General features: G+C 40.6%; 1 protein-coding gene across 5 annotated transcripts in view; it reads left to right on the forward strand.

The window, feature by feature from the left end:
• TTC7A (tetratricopeptide repeat domain 7A) overlaps positions 1–22577 on the forward strand; it is a 195222-nt gene that overhangs the window by 88398 nt on the left and 84247 nt on the right. For all 5 annotated transcript variants that reach the window (XM_040058201.1, XM_040058202.2, XM_040058204.1 and 2 more), the window contains 3 exons: positions 5200–5257; positions 8607–8679; positions 15074–15234. In XM_040058201.1, coding sequence (XP_039914135.1) covers positions 5200–5257; positions 8607–8679; positions 15074–15234 — 292 coding nt within the window. The remainder of the gene's footprint in view (positions 1–5199; positions 5258–8606; positions 8680–15073; positions 15235–22577) is intronic.

Here is a 22577-nt window from a genome sequence, read left to right on the forward strand (position 1 = left end):
GCCAGCCATATCTGATCAGCTCTTCTGTGAATTGCTTTTCATCATGGAGGCTAACAGGCACTGCAGCTCTCTCCAGTTCTCCATTTCTCGGCCTCAGAGTAGTTCTCCCTTCTCCCTAGAAAGTTCATGTCAAAAAGTATGTCCTTCCTAGCCTGAACTTTGTCTTATATATTTTAAATCCACTAGGAACAGAGTTCTGCCTAGCAGCCTAGTTTTTAAGGCATTTTGCCTAGATGTTGTTTAACTGTGTTCTAAAGCCTACCCAAGATCCCAGAGACTATTTTCAGAGATAGAAGGTTTTCTATGTTAGTCCCATATGATCTCCTTGTAAACTTCAGTATGAAAAGAAGGTGGTTTCTAAAGAATGGAGTTGGAGAGGCATGTGCTGTACTCTGGCTCTAAAAATATTTTGGTGCAGCGAAATGTGAGTTGGAAAGTCTTTTTCTGGAAATCTCTGGAGTTTTCAAGAGATTAGTTCCATATAGTATCCCTTTTTAATGTAAAACAGTCTTCACAACAACTGCCTTGGATTACTTTCAGATTAGCCTCTTATTTATGTTTTGAAACAGTGGAATATATCTGCCTTCTCATCATCTCTAGCCTTTAAGGCAACAGGACAAGTGACTCAGGTACTTGAGGGAAGTAGGAAGAGTATATTTCCATCTCGCAGATTATATTTTAATAAAATGGATTAAGTCCTTCAAAAGCATACATATGATGGTCATGAATATGGAACTGTGTTTTACTGGAAAATGTCACATTGGCACTAGCAAGACAATTTTCATTAGCATTGTTAAAAAATAGCATATGACAGTGAGGAAGCAAAGCTAGAACATGCTGAAAGACAGCAGTTCTGTGATGTAATCCTGCCTCATGTTGTCAATCTTGTTTATCATTGTATTTACACCAGTTCTTACTGACATATGCAGACAAGTCACACATCAATGTGTACGCATATATGTGAGATTTCTGTAACTTCCCAGTTGAGATGACTTTCAGTCAAACACTATTTTCAATGGTAGCTGAGTTTTTCAGAGATGTTTGATCAATTGCCTTCTAAAGCTTACAGCCCTCCATCCAAGTTAGGCTTTCTTATTTAATACAACTTATAGTGATTATTTCTCCTCCTGTGTGACAAAGGCACTGAGAAGCTGTATGAAAGCGGTTTCTTTGTGTTTTGCAAAAAGCTCCTGTGAGAAGTAAGACTTCCTGAAATTTATGCTGGATAGCTTCCTTATTCTTAAAGTTTAATTACGTGTTTCTTGAAATAAGTCTCTTTGAAGTAGCTGAAAGGTGTGTCCTCAGAGGAAGTCATTGACACTTTTGCCTCAGTCTTAGAAGCCCAAGCCTTCTGTTCGTAGTTAATATCCATTTTCTGCAGATCAGTTTCCAATGGGTCAATTTCAACAGCAAACCATTCCTCTTCCTCCCATAGTTCCAGTTTTGACATAAGCTGTATTGTCAACTTTTCCTCCCTTAGGTCTGGTGAGGAATTCACTGAAGACAGGGAAAGGTGAGATGAATTTAACAAAGGCTAAAGAGGAAAGACTAGGTTGAGAATGTATTGTGAAATACAAGTGCTCTTCTTACCTCACATCACCACCTCACAAACTGTGAAATCTTTGTAGATTTAACAGTCTCTCATTCTTTTTTCAGAGATGAGTATCTCTTATGCTGTATCTCTATTTTTGTTTAGAATTTTGGTAGAAGGCCATGGATCAGGGACTGAATTAGAAACTTGTTTTCTTGGTCCTTGTGGGTTTTATGAACAGTCAGTGTATGGACAGCCCTGGTTAATGTTAAGCTTCCAACACATTTGTTTACAAAGAAGTGAATAAATTATTAGTGAACAAACTTACAATCTTTACTTTTGGAAATAACAGTGAATGCAATCTTTAATTATAATTCTGTGTGCTAAAACTGTACGTTGTGCAATACTAGATGTCTTAACACAAGGGAATAGTTTCTGAAACTCAGTCATATTTGCAAAAGGGTGAATGCTTGTCAGTGTTTTAGTTTGGATCTGAAATGTATTTACGAAGTCCATTTATCTGTCATCCCCACTTCTTACATTGTGATTCACATAAAGGAACAGTTTTGCACATAACAAACTGAATTCTTTCCCACAAAACAAATATATTACATAAATAGACCTGACTGTGCTTCAGCTGCTAATGAGTGCTCAATCCATTGGACAAGATTAGAACTAGATTCCTGTTCCCATGTTTGTAGTGCTGATTCTGATCCTCGGCACTGCACTTCATTCCATGCATTCACTACTCCTACTGTGTTCTAGCTGCTTTTACTAAGACAGAACTTGTCCTCCTTTGTATTCAAACATGATTCCAGAGCTTTGTATTTAGGTACCAATATATTGCTGAAGAACCTGTTGAATTTTAGTGAGGCTGAAGCTCCTTTAAAAACCCAGAGTGCTTCAGAAAAGAGATCTTGGGCTGCTCAAGTGGTACTTGCAGACGTATTGTGTCTTACGGGTTTCAGAACCCCCCTGTGCCACTCTCCCGTTGGCCAGACTGCTTTTGCAGCTTATTTTAATCTGAAGTAATAAGTCATATTTTGTTTTAGTTGGTGGAACTGCAGCAGCCATGCTTGCAGGAAGTGAGGTTGGGTAGGGACTGAAGAATTCTTTGGTTCCATCCACCAGGGAAAATGGAGCACAAACTTTAAAAGTTTAATCAGACTCACCAGGTTCTGTTTCTTTACTGCCAACTTTTCTTTGTCTGAAGTGAGAGCTTTTCAGTGATACAAGTGGGCTGCAGATTTCTTTGAATAATTCAGGGGTAGGGCATCTGCAACATCTCTGGGCAACCTGTTTCAGAGTCTTGCCACCCTCCTAGTAAAGAATTTCTCCCTGTATATGATCTAAATCTTCCCTCTTCAACTTTAAAACCATTACTCCTTGTCCTATCACTATAGGACTTGGTAAAAAAATAACTGTCTTTCTTAAAAACCTGATTTATGTATTAAAAGGGTGCAGTAAGTCCTCTCTTGACCCTTCTTCAATTCTCTCAGCTTTTCTATATAGGAGAGGTCTTCCAGCCTTCCAGCCATTTTCATGGCCCTTTTTTGGATTTGTTCCAATGGAACCATGTCTTATATTGTGGATGCCAGAGCTGCACACAGCTTTCCAGGTGGGGGTCTCATGATAGCAGAGCAGATCACCTCCCTTGAGCTGATGGCCAAGCTTCTTTTAATGCATCTCTCCCCAAATCACTTTTCACTGTTGTTTTTTTTTCCCCCTAATTTATCGCCTTTAGCTGTAAAGGCCCTGTAAATGGCTTAGTTGTCTTGCAATGTCAGCACTCAGTATTGTCAGGTTTCAACGTGTTCATCTACAGATGCAGAGCTAGAGATGGACGACCAGATTTCCAACTTTGTGGTAGCTGAAGATGCAGTCTGTATTGAGGGAGGTGGGAGTCACATGCTATTTCCCAGAAATGCAGAGGCAAAGCTGACTAGTTGTAATCACTTCATTTCCACGACATACTTTATGTTCTGTCTGACTACAAGCTGAACATTAGTCAAATGTCTTAACAGGTGGAAGCTAGAAGTTCTAGCTTTCCCATTTGGTGTTTAATTTGAGGGAGAAATTGTAACATGTCTTTCAGTCTTATTGTGTGACATCAGAATTGCTCTGTAATTTAAATAAAGAATCATCGTTTCCATGAGAAACAGAATGTCAGATTTTTGTCTGTGGGGATGTTTGTAGGTATGAGCAAATATTTTCTAATGTCTCTTCAGGCATTTTTGTTTACGTCGATATTGGTTCTTTAAAATTTTTTCCAAATTTTCTTCCTTTGTTACCTTTATCCAGTATTTTGCAGCCTGATTTAAGGCTGCTGAGAGTGATGTATTTTTAATAGATGCTGTGTTTTACATGAAAGTCCATGTCTTTAAATTTATTGTTTAAAATGCAAATTTTTAGATCAGTTTTTAATACTAAGAGTAGGCTTTGTGGCCTAAGCAAGTTCTGGTCTTTATGATTAGGAAATACTGAAGATTGCTGTTCCTCCCAAATGAACCTGGTGTTTTGAAGAATTGTTGGAAGGTATAGGAATAAAAAAAGGTCTGATCACTATAGCTACTGCAGCAAATAATTTCCTTACAAAATTTTGCTCACTGACATATTACAGAATCCAAAGAAACTCGTTACCTTTGCAGGTCTTGCAGAAGAACACATCTTTCTTCTTAATAACTTTTAAGAATACTTGAATTTCACTGGCTTTATTGCATTATTATGTACTACTTAGTAACTTTCTATTTTGGAGCATACACTGACTTGATGTGTCAAATCAGATATATTCATGGGTGATGTTTGCTGATGGATTAACTACTCATCACTCCCTTATGCTGTTAATCAATAACTCTCAATTTCAGGATGAGCAGAACAAGAAACAACTGCTATGCAAAATCTGAAAACGTAAGAACCAGAACAAGACATTCAATGCATTTCTAAAAACCATCACTAGGTTTCCAGATATTTTGAATCTGAGAAAGCCGTGTTCCTTTAAGCTCTTCCTCTGTTCCTGTTGATTTTGATGATGATATCTTATGATACCCAGGTATAACAAGAGCTTGATTCTTCTCTTCCTTTTCTGATTTTTGGTAGGAATTAATTTATATGTTGATAAACGTGTATACTGGGCAGGATCCGTTAGTCAAGCAATTAGAGGCATGGAAGAAGGGCATTAGTGGCCAATGCCGCACCTGAAGTAGCCTAAAAGTCTGTTGTGGTCTCAAAGATGGTGGTGTTTTGTCACAGAGCTGTAAGTTTAGCTGTTGGTGTTCCCTGTTCAACCTGCAGCATCCTCCTACATGAAGATGGTGGTGGGGGCGGTCTGTGTCTGAGTCAGAATGTGCTGCAGGTTACTGCTTTGAACGTTTGCAGCAGCCTGGCTGAGGGCCTCTTACCCTCTTGGTATCTAGTTAGTGTTTGGCCCCTTCTCCCAGCCCCCTTCAGTGGCTCATGTAAATAAAAAATGCTTCAGTATTTCAAACAAAGGACTTAAAGTAATCTTTAATAAAAATGAAATTGAGAATTCATGTCAAAATGAACATACACACAAACATACACAGATTTCCACAGTGTTTATGCTCCCAGTTTGAAATACTCTATACATTCATTTATTTAATCTGCAGCATTGAATTAACTCTTAAATGGCATTGTATCTTGTCCCACAGCTACTCTAAAGAGCACTCAGGATGAATTAAACAAGAAAGCACTTCAGACTTTGGAGAGGTGAGTAGGAATTTTGCAGATACTTGCATTGTATATTTTTTGCGTGAATTCAGAAAAATTTTTCTTTTTATGTTTCTTTTTTCTCTGTGTAAGGCTTCCTTGCTGGAAAGTTTGAAAACAGTTCATTAGATTTCAGCAGTAGTCTGTCAAAGCCATTTTTGTGATGGCTACATGCAGTGACTATTTGATTGAATATCCAAGGTAAGAGTACTGTTCTGCCACCTTACAGAACAAACCTTACCCCCAAATTACCTGCAGTGAGATCTACAGTGCTGGGATATGCAGCTTCCTCACACTATGCCAGCTGGCAAATGTGGAAAGCTAATTTTGTTTCAATTCCTGTGTGAAGCAGGCTTAAAATCCTATTTCTGTCATGGTGGGAAAGTACCTTCACCATCAGGGTGTGGGCAGCTATGGGGCTACCTGGCACCAGTGCACCGAGGGGAGAGAATAATTGCTGTCCTAATGAGTGCTTACATGAGCTGTTGTTGGAAGAGGAGGTTCCAGAGCCAGTGGTACAAAGCAGGCACCACTCACCTCTCCTTCATCCCATGTTCTTGGGGAAGACTGATACAGTGGCTCCACCTTGGAAGTAACTGCAAATTACACTCTTATGGAGCTGCACTTGAAACCCCAAGTACAACTGCTTGATTTAAAACCCCTTTCTGTGGGGTGGAGAGGTGAAGTGTGAGCTTCCTGACCCTGTTACAATTAAGTTACACCACCTAAAATACACTGGGCAGTTATTTACATTTGTGCAATTACATTTGTAATTTACGACCCACTGTAAATTTAGATGCCTACAAACTACAGATAGCAACTAAATGGAGGCTTATGTGGTCAAAGTCTTGGGCTGAAGTATCTAATTCTGAGTTTGTTGTAGTCATAATTACGTAAGGGAAGAAAACTTAAGATCTCTGGTATCTCAAAGTACAGATTTAGCAATTTGAACAGTGATAAAAGGATCTTTGCAGTTTTACTGATGCTGACCAAGAAGGAGCCCAGCACATTTGTCTTACACTGGTTTTGTAGTGAGTGCAAGAACTGAAACCACAGATAGAATTCTGGATATTTCCCTTAAGGAGATCTGAGAGAGAAAACTTTTAAAAAGCCATTTATTCACTTACTCTTTGGATCAGGAGTGTACTTTTAAGCCAGACTAGTTTGTGGACTCCAGTGTCATACATTAACTGCTGACCAATTTAAGGAATTGTGGGGCTGCACTGCCTTTAAACTTTTTTTTTTTTTTTTTTGTCCTTTGACCTTTCCCATTGGCTGTGACTTGTTTTCATGGTATTCTGACTCTGCCTAGGAGGCAGACAAGCTTCTAGCCCAACATTAGTTACTCAAACCTCAGCCAACAGGAATGTGATAGAGAGCTGATTACTAGTGTTTTTATAAATGCCTAAGTTTGGTTTCTTTCCTTGTTTTTCACCTCTTTTTGAGCAATATCTGTGATCTCTCAGGCCATGGTTTGGGCTGTAGTCATCTTTGTAAGGGGCCTTTTCAGCTGGAAAATTGCACCAAGTGTTTTTCTAATTCTTTCTGGGGAAAATGAGCAATAAAGTAACAATCTTTTGTTTCTTTCCAAAAGCACCATTAATCTCCTCTGCTATTCTCTTGTGAACTTTCCCATTACATATTGCTGGAGAGGCTACTGAAGGTTTCACAAGAGTCACTTTGTAAAGAGGTGGCTCACCCTGTCTTAACACCTGATTGCAAAGCTGGGGTCTATCTTGTGGAGTTTTGTTGCAAATTTGGGGGGGATTGGGTTTTTTTTTTTTTGGTAGGGGGTTGTGGTTATTTGGGTTTGGAAAGTTTTTTGTGTTTCCTGAAGTGAAAGGAGAAATTAATGACTCACCTGTACTAATTGCACCTTGATGTCTTTTGCATTGCTTCAGAAGACCTGAGTGCCACCTTGTAATATGTCCTGTAACTGTACTTACAGAGTTACAGGACATATTCAGTCCATACTAAATTAATTAGTTCTAAATCCATTAGTTATAAAAATCAGCTTCAAAATCTTCTTGCTCACAGGTCAAGATAGCATTTGAAAAGTGGCTGCCATGAAAACAGTGTGTGGTTTGTGTCCTGAAGGAATTCTTTTATTGTTATTTGTTTGTTATTAGCAAATCAATAGTTTTGGCATGGGTTTTAACCACCGGTGTTGTCAGCCTGTCGTTTCTCCCTCATAAGGACATTAATTGTGCTCACTTTGGGCCTGGCAGTGCAGGTGCAGGTTTCCCTGGTGTCCTGGAAGGCAGCCCAGGAAGAGGTCAGGAATGTTAATTGGCTATGAGGGACCTTCCTCTTCCCCGTTTGTCCCATGTGAAATGACTTCCCTGTGCTGCAGAGCTGTGAGTGAGCTCTGTGAGTCACCAGGGGAGGATCCACTGGTTCCTGGAGTGGGCTGCCAGATGGCATGAGCTGCTGCCCCACCTTTATTCCTAGGCTAGGTTCCCCAAGACACCATCCCATCATTGCCTTGGTTAATGGCTTCTCCACAGGCTAGCAAATTCAGACTGCAATTTTGTGCCTAGCATAATCTGAGAGGGAACTGTTCTGCCCAGACTGTCCATCCCTGTTCCCTGCCTTGTACAAGACTTTGCTAAGGGCCTGCACATCTGGTTCTGGAGACACTGCAGCTTTCTCTAGCGAAGGCTTCACTTCAGAGCAGTGCCCGCTGCCTGCTGTGGACTGGAAGGTAATATCTCAGAGTCGAAGCTTGAGAAGTAAGGGCCTTGGTTTTGGTCCAGGCACGGCTCCTGTCATCAAATCATTCCTCCCTCAGTGTCTTCCCTTTCCAAATTAGGAGTCTGCTGTCAAAAATTAAACTAGAAGCTGCAGGGTGCAGAATGTTTTGTGTCTTTGAGCACCAGCTTGTGTCACAGGCTAATGATCTTTAGTCCTCTACGTGCTCATAGTGACTACTTTTTCAGTGCTAACCTAACCCTCTCTTAATATTTGAAAAGTTGCAGTATAGGAACAAGTTAGACAACTAGGTCCATCACCTAAATTACTTAAAATAATGCTTTGATGGGTTTGTGATGAGCTCAGAGCTACTTTTTCCATATTAGTTATCCAAGTTTCAAAAGTGGCATTTAATAAAGGAGCATGTAAGTTGTATAACATCCTGGCAGCTGTGTTTCTCATACTTTTTCCTGGGATTCTGGCTTAGCCAGGCCGGCACTGTTCTGCTTTTTGTCTAGATTCAGTGTGCTCCCCCGTTACTGGGCTAGTTTTCTGTGGGGGAAGACTGGGTTTTGTTGTGTGACTCGTGGTGAAGGAGTTCTTCGAAGTGCACGCTAACGGTCACTTTCCTTTTTGTATTGCGTGGTCATCCTTAAAGAGCACGTGACCTGGCCCCCGAAGATCACCAAATCATCCTTTACCTGTCGCTGCAGCTGGCTCTTGTCAGACAGGTATGTGAAATATTTGGAAATCACTGAGTCCTGGGAGGGTGGAAGGACAGTCCAGTTGTACAGGACCCAGGTTTGCTAAACAGAGTCCCTTCCTTCCTGCATTGTAACCGGTAACAAGCAGTCAGAATATGTTTATGTAAAATATTTTTTAATTCTTATTCTAAAAATAGTAATTCTGTAGCACATGGAGTGGCCTTCCCTGGGGAGTGTGTTCAGCTCTAACGCCTGAACAGTCCTGGGGCGGCCTGGCGTGTGTGGGCTGAGCGAGGTGTGTCTGTTCCTGTTCCCTGGGTATCGCTGTGTCCCGCTGCAGGGGCTCTCCCGTTCCTGCCCCGTTGCGTATCGTGCCAGATCGCGCTCTCCGCGCTGGGATTGCTGCACGCCATACTTGGGCACGTTTGACGTTAGGCTTTGACGCGTGCTGGAGCTCTGCGGAGAGTGGGATTAGTTGGCATTTGAATGCTGCTGCAGGTGTTAACTTATAAAAATGAAGCTGATCAGAAAATGCTCTGCATTGCCTTTCAGAAAAAAAACCCCTCCAACCGCTTGGGCTGTGCTTTATTTTTCTGCCCCTTTTTCTTAAAATTGAGGTGTTTTATTCCTCTGTCCTTTGTGTTTAAAAGCTAAAGTCTTTATTGGAGCAGCTTCTGTTTTTTAAATACCTCTCTAGCTAGATTTGAAATTTCATCATTGTAGTTTCTTTCTTTAGCAGGCCTTCTGCTTGCTGCAGTTTCCTCTCCTTAGTCTACACTACGGAGTTGAACAGTTGGGTATTTCTTACTTTCCTGAGCTAATTAGGGGAGCTGTGTGTTCATTAGGTTAAACTAATTGTTCCAAGAGAGCACCCTCTTGATAATGTCACTTTTGTAACCCTTTCATAATGAGAGCAGTGTGCTGTAAGCCTGCAATAAGAAAGGATAATTAAAATGGCTTATTTAACTTTCTCATCTGCCTACTGGCTGCTTTATCATGCAGTTTGCTCAGAGTCTTTCATTAAGAAATACCCAGCTACCCTTTTTTCTCTCACAGCTTTTGCCTCACAGGGAGATTGTCTGATCTGCTGCTGCTTCTGCTTGCCATGGGTAAAAGCGTTACAGCTTTTCAGCTGCTATCCTGAATAATAAAATGAAGATTTTTATGCTCATTGGCTTTTTGTTGTTTTCACTGTTGCTGGCATTTTAAGTCATTACCCTTTCTTTTTCTCTGATTGTAGCCTGTCTTTGCAGCATTGTTTCATCTCTCTCGTTGCTTCATTTCCCTTCCCTCCTGTTCTTTCCATTCAGTCTCTTGTCCCTGTGTTCACTTTCCTCTTTTGTCTAGTTCACCTGTGTGTTTTCATCCTTGATGTTGTGCCAGTCACCTCTGCTCCCACAGCTGTGTGATGTCAGTGTATTATGTAGTGTCAGCCTGACCCCTGCGATGGTGCTTCTGCTCTTCTCGCATCAAGTGAGATATAAATCTTTAACGCATGCTTGGACAGAGAGGAGATACCTGAGACATCTTTATTTTTAGACTGCTGTAAAATATCCTACTCTTCTTTTGCCAGTTTACTTAATGATAAACATTTGGTAATGCATTTTTAATATCCTTAATTATTTATGGTATCTAATATATTCTCTTTCTGATTAACTGAAAGATAAATTATACCTTTTTTGATAGATTGCATTAGCTGTTGAACATCGCAGTTAGGGCTTTCATCAGGCAATGCTATAATACCAATAAATCAGGCCTTTTCTATATGGTAGGTTATAATATAAGACGTGAACGTTTTTCTCAACGAACAGGCCTTTTTGTTTCCATAGTCAGAGTCAATAAATGAGGTAACTGTACCCAGCACTGAAAAATATAGGTATCAGCTTGCATAGATAAGGGAGCGTTTTCATGGAACAAAGCAAGAGAGGCAGCTGATCAGTAGAGTGCCAAGCAAAGCTGGAGCAATTCGTCTTCCTTGGAAGGCTGTAAAATATTTCCAATAGCACTTCTATCTGTCACCACTGGGCAAGGCAAAGGGGAAATGGAAAAACATAAGCATCCCTCTGACATGAGATGAGGATGTGACGAGAGGAGGAATGGTTGTAAAAGGTTCATGCAGAGTTGGCATTTGAAACCACCAGCAACCAAGGAGAGAAATGACGATGAGCTTTGTGTGCGTGCCTGTGTCTCAAACACTGCTGGAGTCACTGGGAAGACTTGAGAGGGTCTGCATCAGCCCCAGAGTGTTTTAGTGAATTTTTCAGCCAAACACAGTGTAGAATAACCAGTTCTGTAAAGAGGGTCTCTCGGTCTGGTTTTCCCCCTGAGCTGAAGTGGCAGGAGGCCGAGGTCCGTACCTGCCTCAGTGGATCTCTCCACCTGCAGTGCCTGGCTGGCAGCCGGCCGAGCCAAGTGGCAGATGAGACTTGTAGCTCCCAAATCCCAGTGCCGGGTTCAGCTGCTTCTCCTGTTTCTGTGGTAACAGCACTTGGATCAGCAAAAACAAGGTAGAATGAACATTTTAAAGCTCACTGATTTTAATGCATTGCCTTGTTTTTTAGCCGACCAGTTTCTATGGAAATCACTTTCCAGAGTCAGCAGCTCTCTTGTTAACTTTTAAGTGTCGATTCCATTTTTTTGGGGGGGTGGTGGTGTTTGTGACCTTGACTACCATGTAAATCAATATTGGATATGTAAAAACAACATATGTAGGCATCATGCCATTTTAATACTTGATTAGATCTAACCTTTTCTTTCATGAAAATGGGAAGGGAAAGATGGCTAAGGCTCAGCAGCTGAGCACTGTAAGTCTCATCAGTTTCTCGAGGACTTCCAATAGACCTCAAGTTTCAAGTGGCACTGTCCAGAAAGCACCTACTTCCTTCCCAAGTGTCTGGATGTACAACTAAGATAAACGTCAGTTAAGAGACCAGAGAAATTATTTCACGTGTTTTGCCAAGTTTTTATTTTGGTTTCAAGAAGGAGAGACTGCTGTCTCTGCCCCAAGAGAGGAGCTCTGTTTTAGGAGGTATTCGAGAGAGGTGCTTCTTTCGGTGACTGCTTGGATGTAGGTAGTTTTGTTTTGTCTTATTCCCAGACCAGCAACTGCCTCCTCTGCTGAACAGCAACGTGCTTCTTTTCTGCCTACATCGTAGCCTAGATTGTTTTGATGATCAAGAATGGCCAAGAACTAAGTAATAACCCGTAGATGTATCTACCCCTGCTTTCCTGAGGTTCTGGTGGACTGTAGCATGTCTGTTTTCAGTGGAAGCTCTTGCCAGTCAGTAGTGCTTTCTCCTTTCCGTGCTATAAAAGAGATGGAGGGTAGTTTTAATGGTTAATTAAGTGTAACTGTCAACCTGATTTGAATTATAAGGCCTGAAAACTCCTCTTAAGATTTCCTGTTTCATTCACCATTTTAAATATCCAAATATTCATTCTACTCTTAGGAAGTATTTTTAGCATTCATTGTTTTCGTTTTTATACCTATAATTGTGACATACCAGCATTGTTTTTAAGGAGACGTATAGCATTATTGAAATAAATCTACTGTATAAGAGGCAGCCTAAACAATCCATATTGTGGCATTATTTTGGTAATGCTGCAAGATGCTATTTCTGGCCTACTGCAGCATCTTTGCTTCCTAATCAGTGTGATGTGAAAATACCTGTGTGCCATGCAAAACATGTGGTATATTTGTTAACAGAATGATAAATCAGGGAACTGTAACTTCTTCTGATTGCAGGCCCTACTTAGACTTGCAGTCCAGCTGAAATAAGATTATTTTAAAGTGCAGTACTTGTAGGGAATTTTAAACTGGCAGCCTGCCTCTGATAAAGCCCTGACGTTTCTAGGTGCCATCTGGGGTGCCAGCTTCCATCTTTCTGAAATTATATAGTTACTTAAATAAAAATACATCTTTCAGAAGAAGTTTATGTTGACTGCTGCCAAATATCTTGCTTTTGTTGCTCTAGAAATTGAGTTTGTATTTCATTGCATCTGGTCTGTTGCAGGTTGTTGTTTCAAATAATGCTTTCTGTAAAGGCATAGGGTTCATATTATTTTTGTCCACTGTTTCTAATTATGCCACAGCACTGTGTAGGCTACTAATGGTGTTACAGCACTAAGGAGTCTTTTTGGACTCCAGTTAATAAATGAGGTGCCAGGGAAGCATGATTAATTTTCAAAACCAGCCATTGCCTGTGACTCTGATGGTACTAGAGGGAAATGCTGAAATGAAATGTAACCATTGCAGGCTCCATGCTACAGAACAGAATTACTTTAGATATCATCTCTTTCAGCAGTATGTGGCTGCCTGTCCTGCAGACACAGGTTTGCAGGAGTGACCACAGGTCTCTTTTTTGCTGCTCTGTTTCGTGTATGTTGCAACAGAGTCAGAGAGCTTCTTGGATGGCCAGCCTCTGTCAGGGGTGTGGGTCAACCTGCAGTTTGAGCCTGAGTCACTGTCAACACGTAAAGCAAAGTCTCACTTTGCACATTTGCACGCAAGTAAGGTCAAGTACCCCTACAATTTTACCCCTCAGTAAAGGCATTGTAAGAGTTACTCTTTGTCTGATTCATACTAGCAAATTAGGATCCCCTTCCCAAGTCTTAGTCATGGAATAGTTTGAAGAGGACCTTTAGAGATCACCTAGTTTGATCCCTGCTCAAAGCAGGATCATCAGGGACAGATTGCTCCAAGTTTCCTTTAGTTGTTTGATTTGCAGGTTTTCTTTTTCTTCTAATGACATTTTCCCCAAACTTACATTTTCTTTATGAATACTTGTGCAGCTCTGGGACAGAGACATAGAAAGAAATAGAAGGGGTTTTTAGTCCTGAGGCCAAGTAGTCTTGACAGCAGCTTTGTTTTAGCAAGTCAGATTTATGTAACTCTGGTAAGTCTACTGATGAACTTTGTGGACAGGCAGATCTGGGCCTGCCACTGTCTCATCCTGGCTCCAAGATGTCTTGTCATTGCTAGAATTTTTACATTGTACGAAAATGCCTTCTAGTAAACTGCTGAGGGAACATGGGTGATTTAAGCCAATGTGTTTACCTTAGCTGTAGACTTTCATAACACATGTGGTTGAAGTAGCTCCACTGACAAGCAATAATTCATTAAAGCTGAGCACTCAGTCATATAGCCCAGCCTGAATCCAAGCCAGGACATTCAGCAGTTTTGACGCTGCCGGCCAGATGCCAGTTTGGGGTTATGGCTGGAGCAGTCACACTGATCTCCAGGCTTGCATGGAGTCACCAGTGGTAGAGTAGTTAAGTACCACGGCTCGTGTGTGCGCAGTGAGAGAGAAATGTCACTTGGACATTAGGATGAAGTTTTCCTATCAACAGAATATACGCAGTTCCCAGAAGGATACCTGGGATCTAGATAGTCAGCAGCCTCTGTTGTAGCTGCAGGCAGTGTAATTGTTACTTTCTTTAGTTATGTGCTACTTGTTTCTGTGAGAGGTCTGTGGGAGCAGTGGGAATTTGACGCTGGTGGTATGCCAGGGTAGAAGAATGTGAAGCTTTGCTAGGTGGGAAGTTCTCATAGTAGGAAAGAAGGAGCTACATTCTCCATCCATTAAGAGAAGGAACAGAAAAGCATACACGAGGAAAGAAACATGCACTTTTATGCTTTGTTTTTTGCAGATTTCCAGAGCCACAGAAATGAAATAATTTATGTAACAGTATTTTCAGATGCTAGAGAATCTTAAAGAAAATCCTCTACATAAAACTTACTGGTAAACAAATGAAAGAAAATCTGCTAAGAAGTTCCCTTTTGAGCAGATAGCCTAAAATAGTGTACTGGATCACAAAGAGCATGTGATATACATTATCGATGTTTTCTGCCAAGTGAGACTTGGTTCTAATAACATGCTGCTGCTGTGACTGTCAGGACTGCTCTTCACATCACTGCTTGCAAATACATTTCTTTTTCTGACAGCATTTTAAATCTTGACTCTTTTACCCTTGAACATTCAAGGGTATGTTCTTGATCCAAATCATGAAAGGCTTTGTACAGCCATTATGAGGGACAAAATGCAACAGAGATGTGTAATGCTCACCCCCAGGTGAAGAGCCAGCCACCCATCCTAGAACATGGAGCTGAGCCTCTGTGGTGGATCTGTTTACAGCATAGAGTCACCTTGCCAAAGGATGAGAGGGTTGATTGGATCAGGTCTGCTGCTCTTGTTTATAAGTAGTGATTTAGTAATGCTGCAGACTTCTTTCTCTAGAATGTGTGGGTTTTTTTCAAGTGGTGCAGTCTGTTAATTTTGACAGTCTGTTTCGATAGTAGAAGGTACCTAAGTAGAACTTATGCAGAATTTCTAAGTACTCTTTTTGTTCTTGTTTTTGAGGTATAATGTAGGACTGAAAGAGTGATGTGTTCTCTTATTATTTCCACCCCATCTCCTTCTAGATTTCAGATGCTATGGACCATCTTCAAGAAGCCCTGCAACTGTGCAAAGATGACATGAATTCACTTCATCTATTGGCCCTTCTCTTTTCAGCTCAGAAGCACTATCAACATGCACTGGATGTTATCAACATGGCTGTTGTTGAATATCCAGAAAGCTTTAGGTAAGAGTTGTTGCCTGGTGCCACACATCCAGTCAGGAATGAGCTGCTCACTAGCTCTGTTGTTTTCAGTTATACCCAAGAAGCCTGTTAAATCACATGTGTTACAGGTGTGTCACTCTCCTCCTGGAGAGGGTATTCTTTTACTTTTTGTTTTCACAGTCTTTCTGTAATCCTTATGCTTGCTTTCTTTTCCAGTATTTGTCTTTCTGTGTCGTGCTGATGGTATTGTTTCCTGTATATCTCCCTGCAGGTTTTTTGTATTTCACTTTAGAGGTGGAGAAATGAGCGTGAGACAACTATGACAGCGTCTGTATCACAAATAATTTTATATTTGGTAACTTCCTGGTTAAAAACAAATTTTTCTTGCATTGACCATTGTTTTGATACTCACCTATGACAAAATTTGCTTCAATATGACAGCTGGGGAAAAAGATGAGTTGAAATTCACAAGCTGTGATAATGTATAGCTGAGAGGAAGGATGATTTGCCTGCCTAGGAGCAGGTTTGAATCAGCACAGACTTCTTGGAGCCAGAGGCTTCCAGTGTTCTATGTTTGACTCAGACCTTCATCCATCTGAGGGAGGTAAATTGAATTCCATGCAATTTACTGTCATGACCTTTCAAAACAATGGATTTGTCTGTTCTGTGCAAAAATGAAAGCTACTGTAATATTCTCTGGTGATTTCATACTAGCTGAGTTTCTCAGCCAAACTGCATTGCTGGAAAATCAACTTTCATTTGGAATTGCCTGTACTTAAATGATGTTCCAAACCTGTGCATCGTCTTTAGAAAGCCTGAATTCTTAGTAGTGGGAGGGAGCAACCTCCACAGGTCCAGAAGCTGAGTGGAATATTGTCTAAACAGAGCAAAGGAAGGTCAAAGGAAGATTGAGGCTGTCCAAATGAGAACTTGAATGCTTTAGGACCTTTCAGAATTAACGGTGCTGTATCAGCATATGATGTTTTTATTGCAAGCTGCATGTTGCCATTTAAAATAACTTTGCTGCCTGTGTTTTTGAGGTTAGTTACTTTACGTATATGAGGAGCTAGGGCTGTCAATGCTCATCTTTGAGAATGAAGTGGAAATTAGTAATGGAAACGGTCTTAAAATTATGCCAATATCTCTTCAGAGTGTGAACATAGGTATGACTGAAGCAGGAAATAGCCCAGTGGCTGCTGAATTGTATTTTAGAGTTTTAAAGTAATAAACATAGTAAAAAACCCTCATACAGTGAAAGGTCACATTGTACGGTCGGAGATCAGATGTTTGTTGAAGACTACAAAAACACCTAAAGATACACAAGACAGAGGAAGAGGTTGTTTATGTCAGGAGAAGAGTGTTTGGCTTGTCCGATTGACCAACTGGTCCATCGTGTAGTGGATCTTTCTCCCAGCAGTTACTGATTATTTATGTTTCAGGGGAGGACAAAGCAGAGCAAACATTGTATGCAAAGCAGCTTGGAGGACTGCTCGGTGGGTTCCTTTGTGCTGTCTGGTGATCTGATTTCCCCAAAGCTGAAAGGAGTATTCACTGTTATGTTTCCGTGAATGTGAATTTTGATGTGCACGAAGATCTTTGCCGAAGAGTAGCAGAATAGGTTGTTTTTGATAGAAACAGTTAATAATGGTAGTGAAGGCCCAGGTTTGTGCTTGCTCCTAGAACTCAGCCTTGCTAAAGTGTGTGCCCTTGGAGGGGCCTCTCTTTGCTCCTTGCATGCACAGGGGTGTGTAACAAGCCTGACACTGAGACTCATTCACAGGTACACATGGAGGAGGAGGAGGGGGCTGCCTTCTTGTCTCTACTGTGAGACTCCCCTGTCTCCATGTGGGTCTTTCTCTTAACCAGCCAGCAAATAACTCAGAGTGAGGGTGTGGAGAAATGTCAGAGTTGCAAGGCAAGCAATCAAAAAAAAAAAAAAAATAGAATTAAACAAATGTTTCTGAAAAAAGGAATGGGAATCCAATAAGAAGGAGAAAAGCAAGAATAACAGAGTACATCCATAGTTGGTACCAAATTTGAAACCATTTTAGGCTTTCTAGTGCAGTTTATGCTAGAAGGGCTTTACTGCTTTGTGAAACCTCTTTGAAAGGACAAAGACCTGATGCTATTGTGTATCTCCAGTTGCTACTGCCTTATAGAAAAATGCTAATTTTACTACTGTATGGAATGACTACAAGATGTTTCATGTAAATAGTGTAGGGAAGTTCAACTGCATGATTTTAAAGCTGTGTTTAAAAGTGGTTGATTATTTTTCCCAATTCACATTTATATGAAGCAGGCAACTGTGTAATGTGGTGCCTGGGGGCTCCCTTCCTAATGACATCTCTTTTTGGAAGCACAGTTTGATGGCATGTCTCAAAAAAAGATGATGAAAGGTGCATTAAGGGACCTTAGGGCTCCGTAGATGGCAGAAAAAAGCCCGGAAGCAATACCTAGATGTATATCTTAAATAAAAGAAAGCATAAGATGTAAAAAAATTAAGGTGACCCAAACTACAGCCATCTCATCATACTGTTTGCCTGGTCTCTGTATGTAATTAAAATTAGTCAGTTACTGCTTTTTTGGTTTTATATTAGATCCTTTCATTACAGATTTTAAGGAAGAAATTCTTGGGGATTGTTCATGTAGCTGGCTGTTGTCTGAAGCAATTGGAAAAAATATACTGCATTGCTCAGCTAACACACAACATCCTTTGGCATGAACTCCATAATACTGACCCAAATATGTCTGAAAGTGCCCCTTGTTAAGTGTTTAAACATTTACTGCACATTTCAGAGGTTGATGTGGTGCTCAGGGAGGAGGGATGTGAATAGGCACTGAATATAGCGAGAGATGCAGTGGTTTTTACTGAGCTATTGAAGAGCTGGATATCCAAAAGGCACAAAATGAACTTAGGAAGATGGCTTCTTGAAAGGTGGCATATAGTTACAAATCCATTACATTATAGTCAGTGAATGACTGACTGGATTTGAGCACTTGAATGTACTGTCAAGCAATGACAGAGGAAGACTTCATAAGAGAAGAATGAGAGTCAGCTATGCTGAACATATTGCAAGCTGGAGTGAGCCAGAGGAAATACACTGTCTTGCCATGACTATAAAAGATAGAAATAGCAACCTTTACATGGAAAGTGTCATCTGAAAAATTGCTGACAGCTCTCTATAGGGTGAGACTGCCCAGGGTAAAACTTAGAGATTTTACATCCTGTCAATGATGTATGCTTTTAAAGGAAGCAAACGAATGCAGTTGGCTTTGGTATATATTTTTGAAAGACTGTCCTCAGCACATTTGGGACTGAAGACTCCTGTTATCATCAGGTGTCTCCCCTCCAGGTCAGTAATGCTAATCATAAGCCTTTCTGAAAGATGGGTTCCTGTAATTGTTTTCCAGCTCAAAGGCCAGCCTTTGGTTATGTTCTGCCTGAGTCTGGCAGTTATTACCTCCACAGGCTTGTCTCAGGGAAGAAATAATGTTAGTGAACACTCCTTTGCCCTCCAGGTGATCTTCTTAAAATAATTCACTGTTTATTTAGAAAGAATTTTGCTTTTTAAAATCTGTATCCACCTCACAGTGTTCCATGCAGAAGTCCCATGGGTCTAGCAGCCTGCAGAATCCACCACAAAACCTAATATGGTTCTTTATTTTCAGCTAGTAATACTTCCTCCCAGTTTCGCTTGTGTGAAAGTGTCTTTGCCTTCCTGATTCAATCACTCTTCCAGACTACTGCTTTGCTCTCTGGTCATCTTTTAGCTCTATTTGGTTAGCTTCCAGCATTGGAAAAAAAAAAAATGTCTATACTAAGTATCAAGTTGGAAATAGCATATCAATTTTATGGATATTTTATTGCTCCCAGACTGCTTATCCAAACCTATTCTGCTGCTCACCAGGTAGTTTCCTATCTCCTGGCTGACTCTCCATTATGTTAGAACAATACAATCCTCTGGGATAGCGTCACATCATCTAATTGCTGCCCAATGTGATGGTGAATATTTTGTTAAATGATCATATCTCTGTGGCAGTTCTGCGTGTTGCATGGGGGTTGTAGCTCTCTTAAATGAACAGATGCTAATAATCCTTCTCTTTCTAGACTATAAGTCACTATTCTGTTGCTCTCAGCGCCTGTAGACTAGTTACAAAGAGAAATAACAAAACTTTCAGGAAGCACTGCTGTTCTATGCATAAAGACTCAAAAAGAAACAGGTGGGTTGGTGTTTTGGAGCAGTGTAGCTGTCAAATGCAGGTGCTTTTGTTCTACTAAAAGCTAGCACAAAAGTAATTACTGTAAATGTAGTGGGAAAAAAGCCTCAGAAGGCCAATAAATATTAAATATGTATCTTGGAAAATGTTTATAAAAAAGGAAGTCGATTTTGCTTGGGGAACTGTGTGTGTTGTCTTGGTGTTTGTGTTGTTTTATCAGAAATGGTTTCTTTGTTACAGCCAGCCCTCGAAATATAAAGTCCTCTTCTAGATTCAAAGTGGATTACTGACAGAAAATGTCCTTGATTTCATCACTGCTACATTAATTTCATTAAGGACATGTGAAGTAATCGTCTGGCAAGATTTATTTGTCATAGTCTGGTGCAGAGTTAATGTGGGGGAAGCTATTCTGTGGAATACAAGCAATGTCATTTACCAGGTGCTTCCATTCGCCTCAAAAAACCCCAACCCTGATGTAAGATCAGGATCTCAAAGTGCAGGATTAAGCTGTCATTTCCAGTTTGAATTATCTTTCTGTTGCTTGTCAAGCTCTTTCTTGTGTGTTGAAAATTAACAACTTGTGCCTTCTCTGAGGCATATCTTTATGGGCACTGATAGAGCCCTGCAGTCCTGTTGACAGCAGTAAAGTAGATCTGTGTTCTTGCCTATAATCTTCACGGAGAGCACAGTTGTCTCTCAGTTGATGGTTTGCCCACCTTTATGTTGTGGCTGGTCTAGACTACCACTGTTAAGTGAAGATAGTTGTGTCCCCTGCCCCTCCCACCTCACCCCCAGGTATTACAGCCATGCATGTCCTGGAATGGTTTTACCACTTTTCTCATGGAAGTGGTGGTGGCCTCTTAGCTTCAGAGAGTCAGGTCAGCCCATTTGTATGATTCCAGTTCATCATTAGGCAGGAGGCAGGGAAGCCAGTACATCTTGGTGAGAGAACAACTTGTTAAAATTCTCAAAGTACTGTTTTGTTTGAATCCCTCAAGGGTGTAAGATCTAAGGCAAGGGCAGATTAATATTTTGGCTGTAGCATTTGATCATGCTAGATAACTTTTTAAATAGGATATTCAAAACTCTTAAGGGTGGAGCTTTTGTAAGCTGACTTCTTGTAGTGGTGTGTTCACACCCTAGCTGGTGAGAGTGACCCAAAAATGTTTTTATTTCTTTATTGACGCCCCAGACAACAATACAAAGTAATAAAAAAAATTGAAGAATGTACTTGAGCGATATAACGCTACCATGCTATAGGAATACAAAGTGTGTTAGGCTTCTGTGATTTACTAAAACAAGATAGATGTAGAGATGGAAGGGTTGAGCTGGGGTTTTGCTGTAGTAACCATGAATGTTTTTCTGTTGGCATGTTACAATTCTTTGTTTTTATAGAATTAACCTTAAAAAACTTTAGTGATATATTGTAATAACTGGGAATATACTCTGTAGAACTAGTAATGATATTGAGTGTTTGTATGGGAAATACATGAAGGAAAAGCTTTAAGGTAGTCTCCTGACTTCTATTAAAGATAAGTCAGATATCTAAAGGTAAAAAAAAAAGAAGAAATCCAAGGGTGCTTTTTTCTGTTTTAGACTTATTTCCATATTTTTGGCACTGCCCCCCTCGCCCCCCATGATGAAGAAACAAAATGAATTCTTGAGTTACAGTATCCAAGACTGGATTCCTCTTTCTTTTGGCAGATTCAAATTGACATATGCATGCTTCTCTCTAAGGATTGCAGTCTGATCTAAGACAAAAATTCATCAGGTTAGCCTGATAGTCTTTTATTCACCAGCTTGATGTGGTGGAAAGAAATATCCCCCTAGATAATGTCTGTTTGTGCCAGGAAGGGATTTGTTTTAGTGTACGTTATCAATCCATCTTAAAATTACAGGCCTGGATTCAGAGGTAGCTGGAGAGAATTCCATTCCCTCATTGCACGGGGTTCAGGATGTGAATAAAAGGAGTTAAATGGAGCTTAGAGAGGAAACCTACTGCAGACTGATTTTCTGACTGTGGTGTGAAAAGAAGGAACAGTTAAGCAGTTTTCCAGCCTTAACAGTAATGGTTCCGATTTTTCCTCTGGATGAGAACTCAATTTTATTTCATAATATCTTTTTTCTCTAGTATTTGAGTAAATGGCTACTGCCTCCATGCATTTAAGGCCTTTAGAGTGAGCAGCAGTGGTTCTAGATGTTTGTTTTGACATTGGAGAGGTATCACTAGTTATGCAAATGCAGACATGAGGAATTTAAGAATAGATTCAAAAATGCAGGAATAGCATGGCTCATTTGAGTTACCAGCCACAGGTTCTGTTCTTCAGAGCTCTGTACATCTTCTGCCTTTCCACTGAGTTAATCCCCACAACACACACTTTGCTCCCGACTAAGGACCATTTTCTTTGAGACAGCTGCAGCATGTTCTGCTTTATATTCAAAGGAAGTGTTTGGGAGCCCTGGCTGCATTATACACTGGATACCAGAGTATATTGAAAAATAGCATGTGTGTATTATCTGGGCAGCAGAGTCATTGTCAGTAGGGACTTTTAGAAATGGAGTTTAGCCATGGTATGTGCATGTAGGGGTTATCCAAGGTGAGAATGGACTTAGTGATTGAGATCCCTCTGTTTCCACCAGGTGATTTTGTGACCTCCAAAGGTAGACCTGGGTCATGGAGATCCCAAGGAGAGCCTAAGGCATGCTTTCTGCTTGGAAGTCAAAAAGAGAACCAAGGGAGAAAAGTAGTGTTGGTGTGGGAAGCCCAGTTCTAAACTTTCCCCTCCTGCTGTGGGGCTACACAGGTATTCAGTGGGGCTGAATGGGATGCAAGCTTTTATTAGCAACTTCAGACAGTGATTCTGCCGGAGAACAGGGTTTTGGAGACTTCCTGAACTCCTTCAAGGCATGCTCAATACATGGATAAAAGAGAAAACAAAATCCCTTGCTTGTATTGTTTTTTCATTGCTTCATATCTGGGGAAGGTGAAGGCTTTGGAAAGTCTTCTGTCAAACATACAGATACAGTAATCTGAAATTGTATCCTGAGGCTCTCAGAAACTGATTAGCAGAGAAGTATGGGAAAATATTTTCTGAGACCTTTAAAAAGTCTCAAATGCAAGGATAATCAAAAGTTGGTGGCTTTTT

The sequence above is a fragment of the Hirundo rustica genome, chromosome 3 (genome assembly GCF_015227805.2).
Source record: "Hirundo rustica isolate bHirRus1 chromosome 3, bHirRus1.pri.v3, whole genome shotgun sequence".
Classification (NCBI taxonomy): domain Eukaryota; kingdom Metazoa; phylum Chordata; class Aves; order Passeriformes; family Hirundinidae; genus Hirundo; species Hirundo rustica.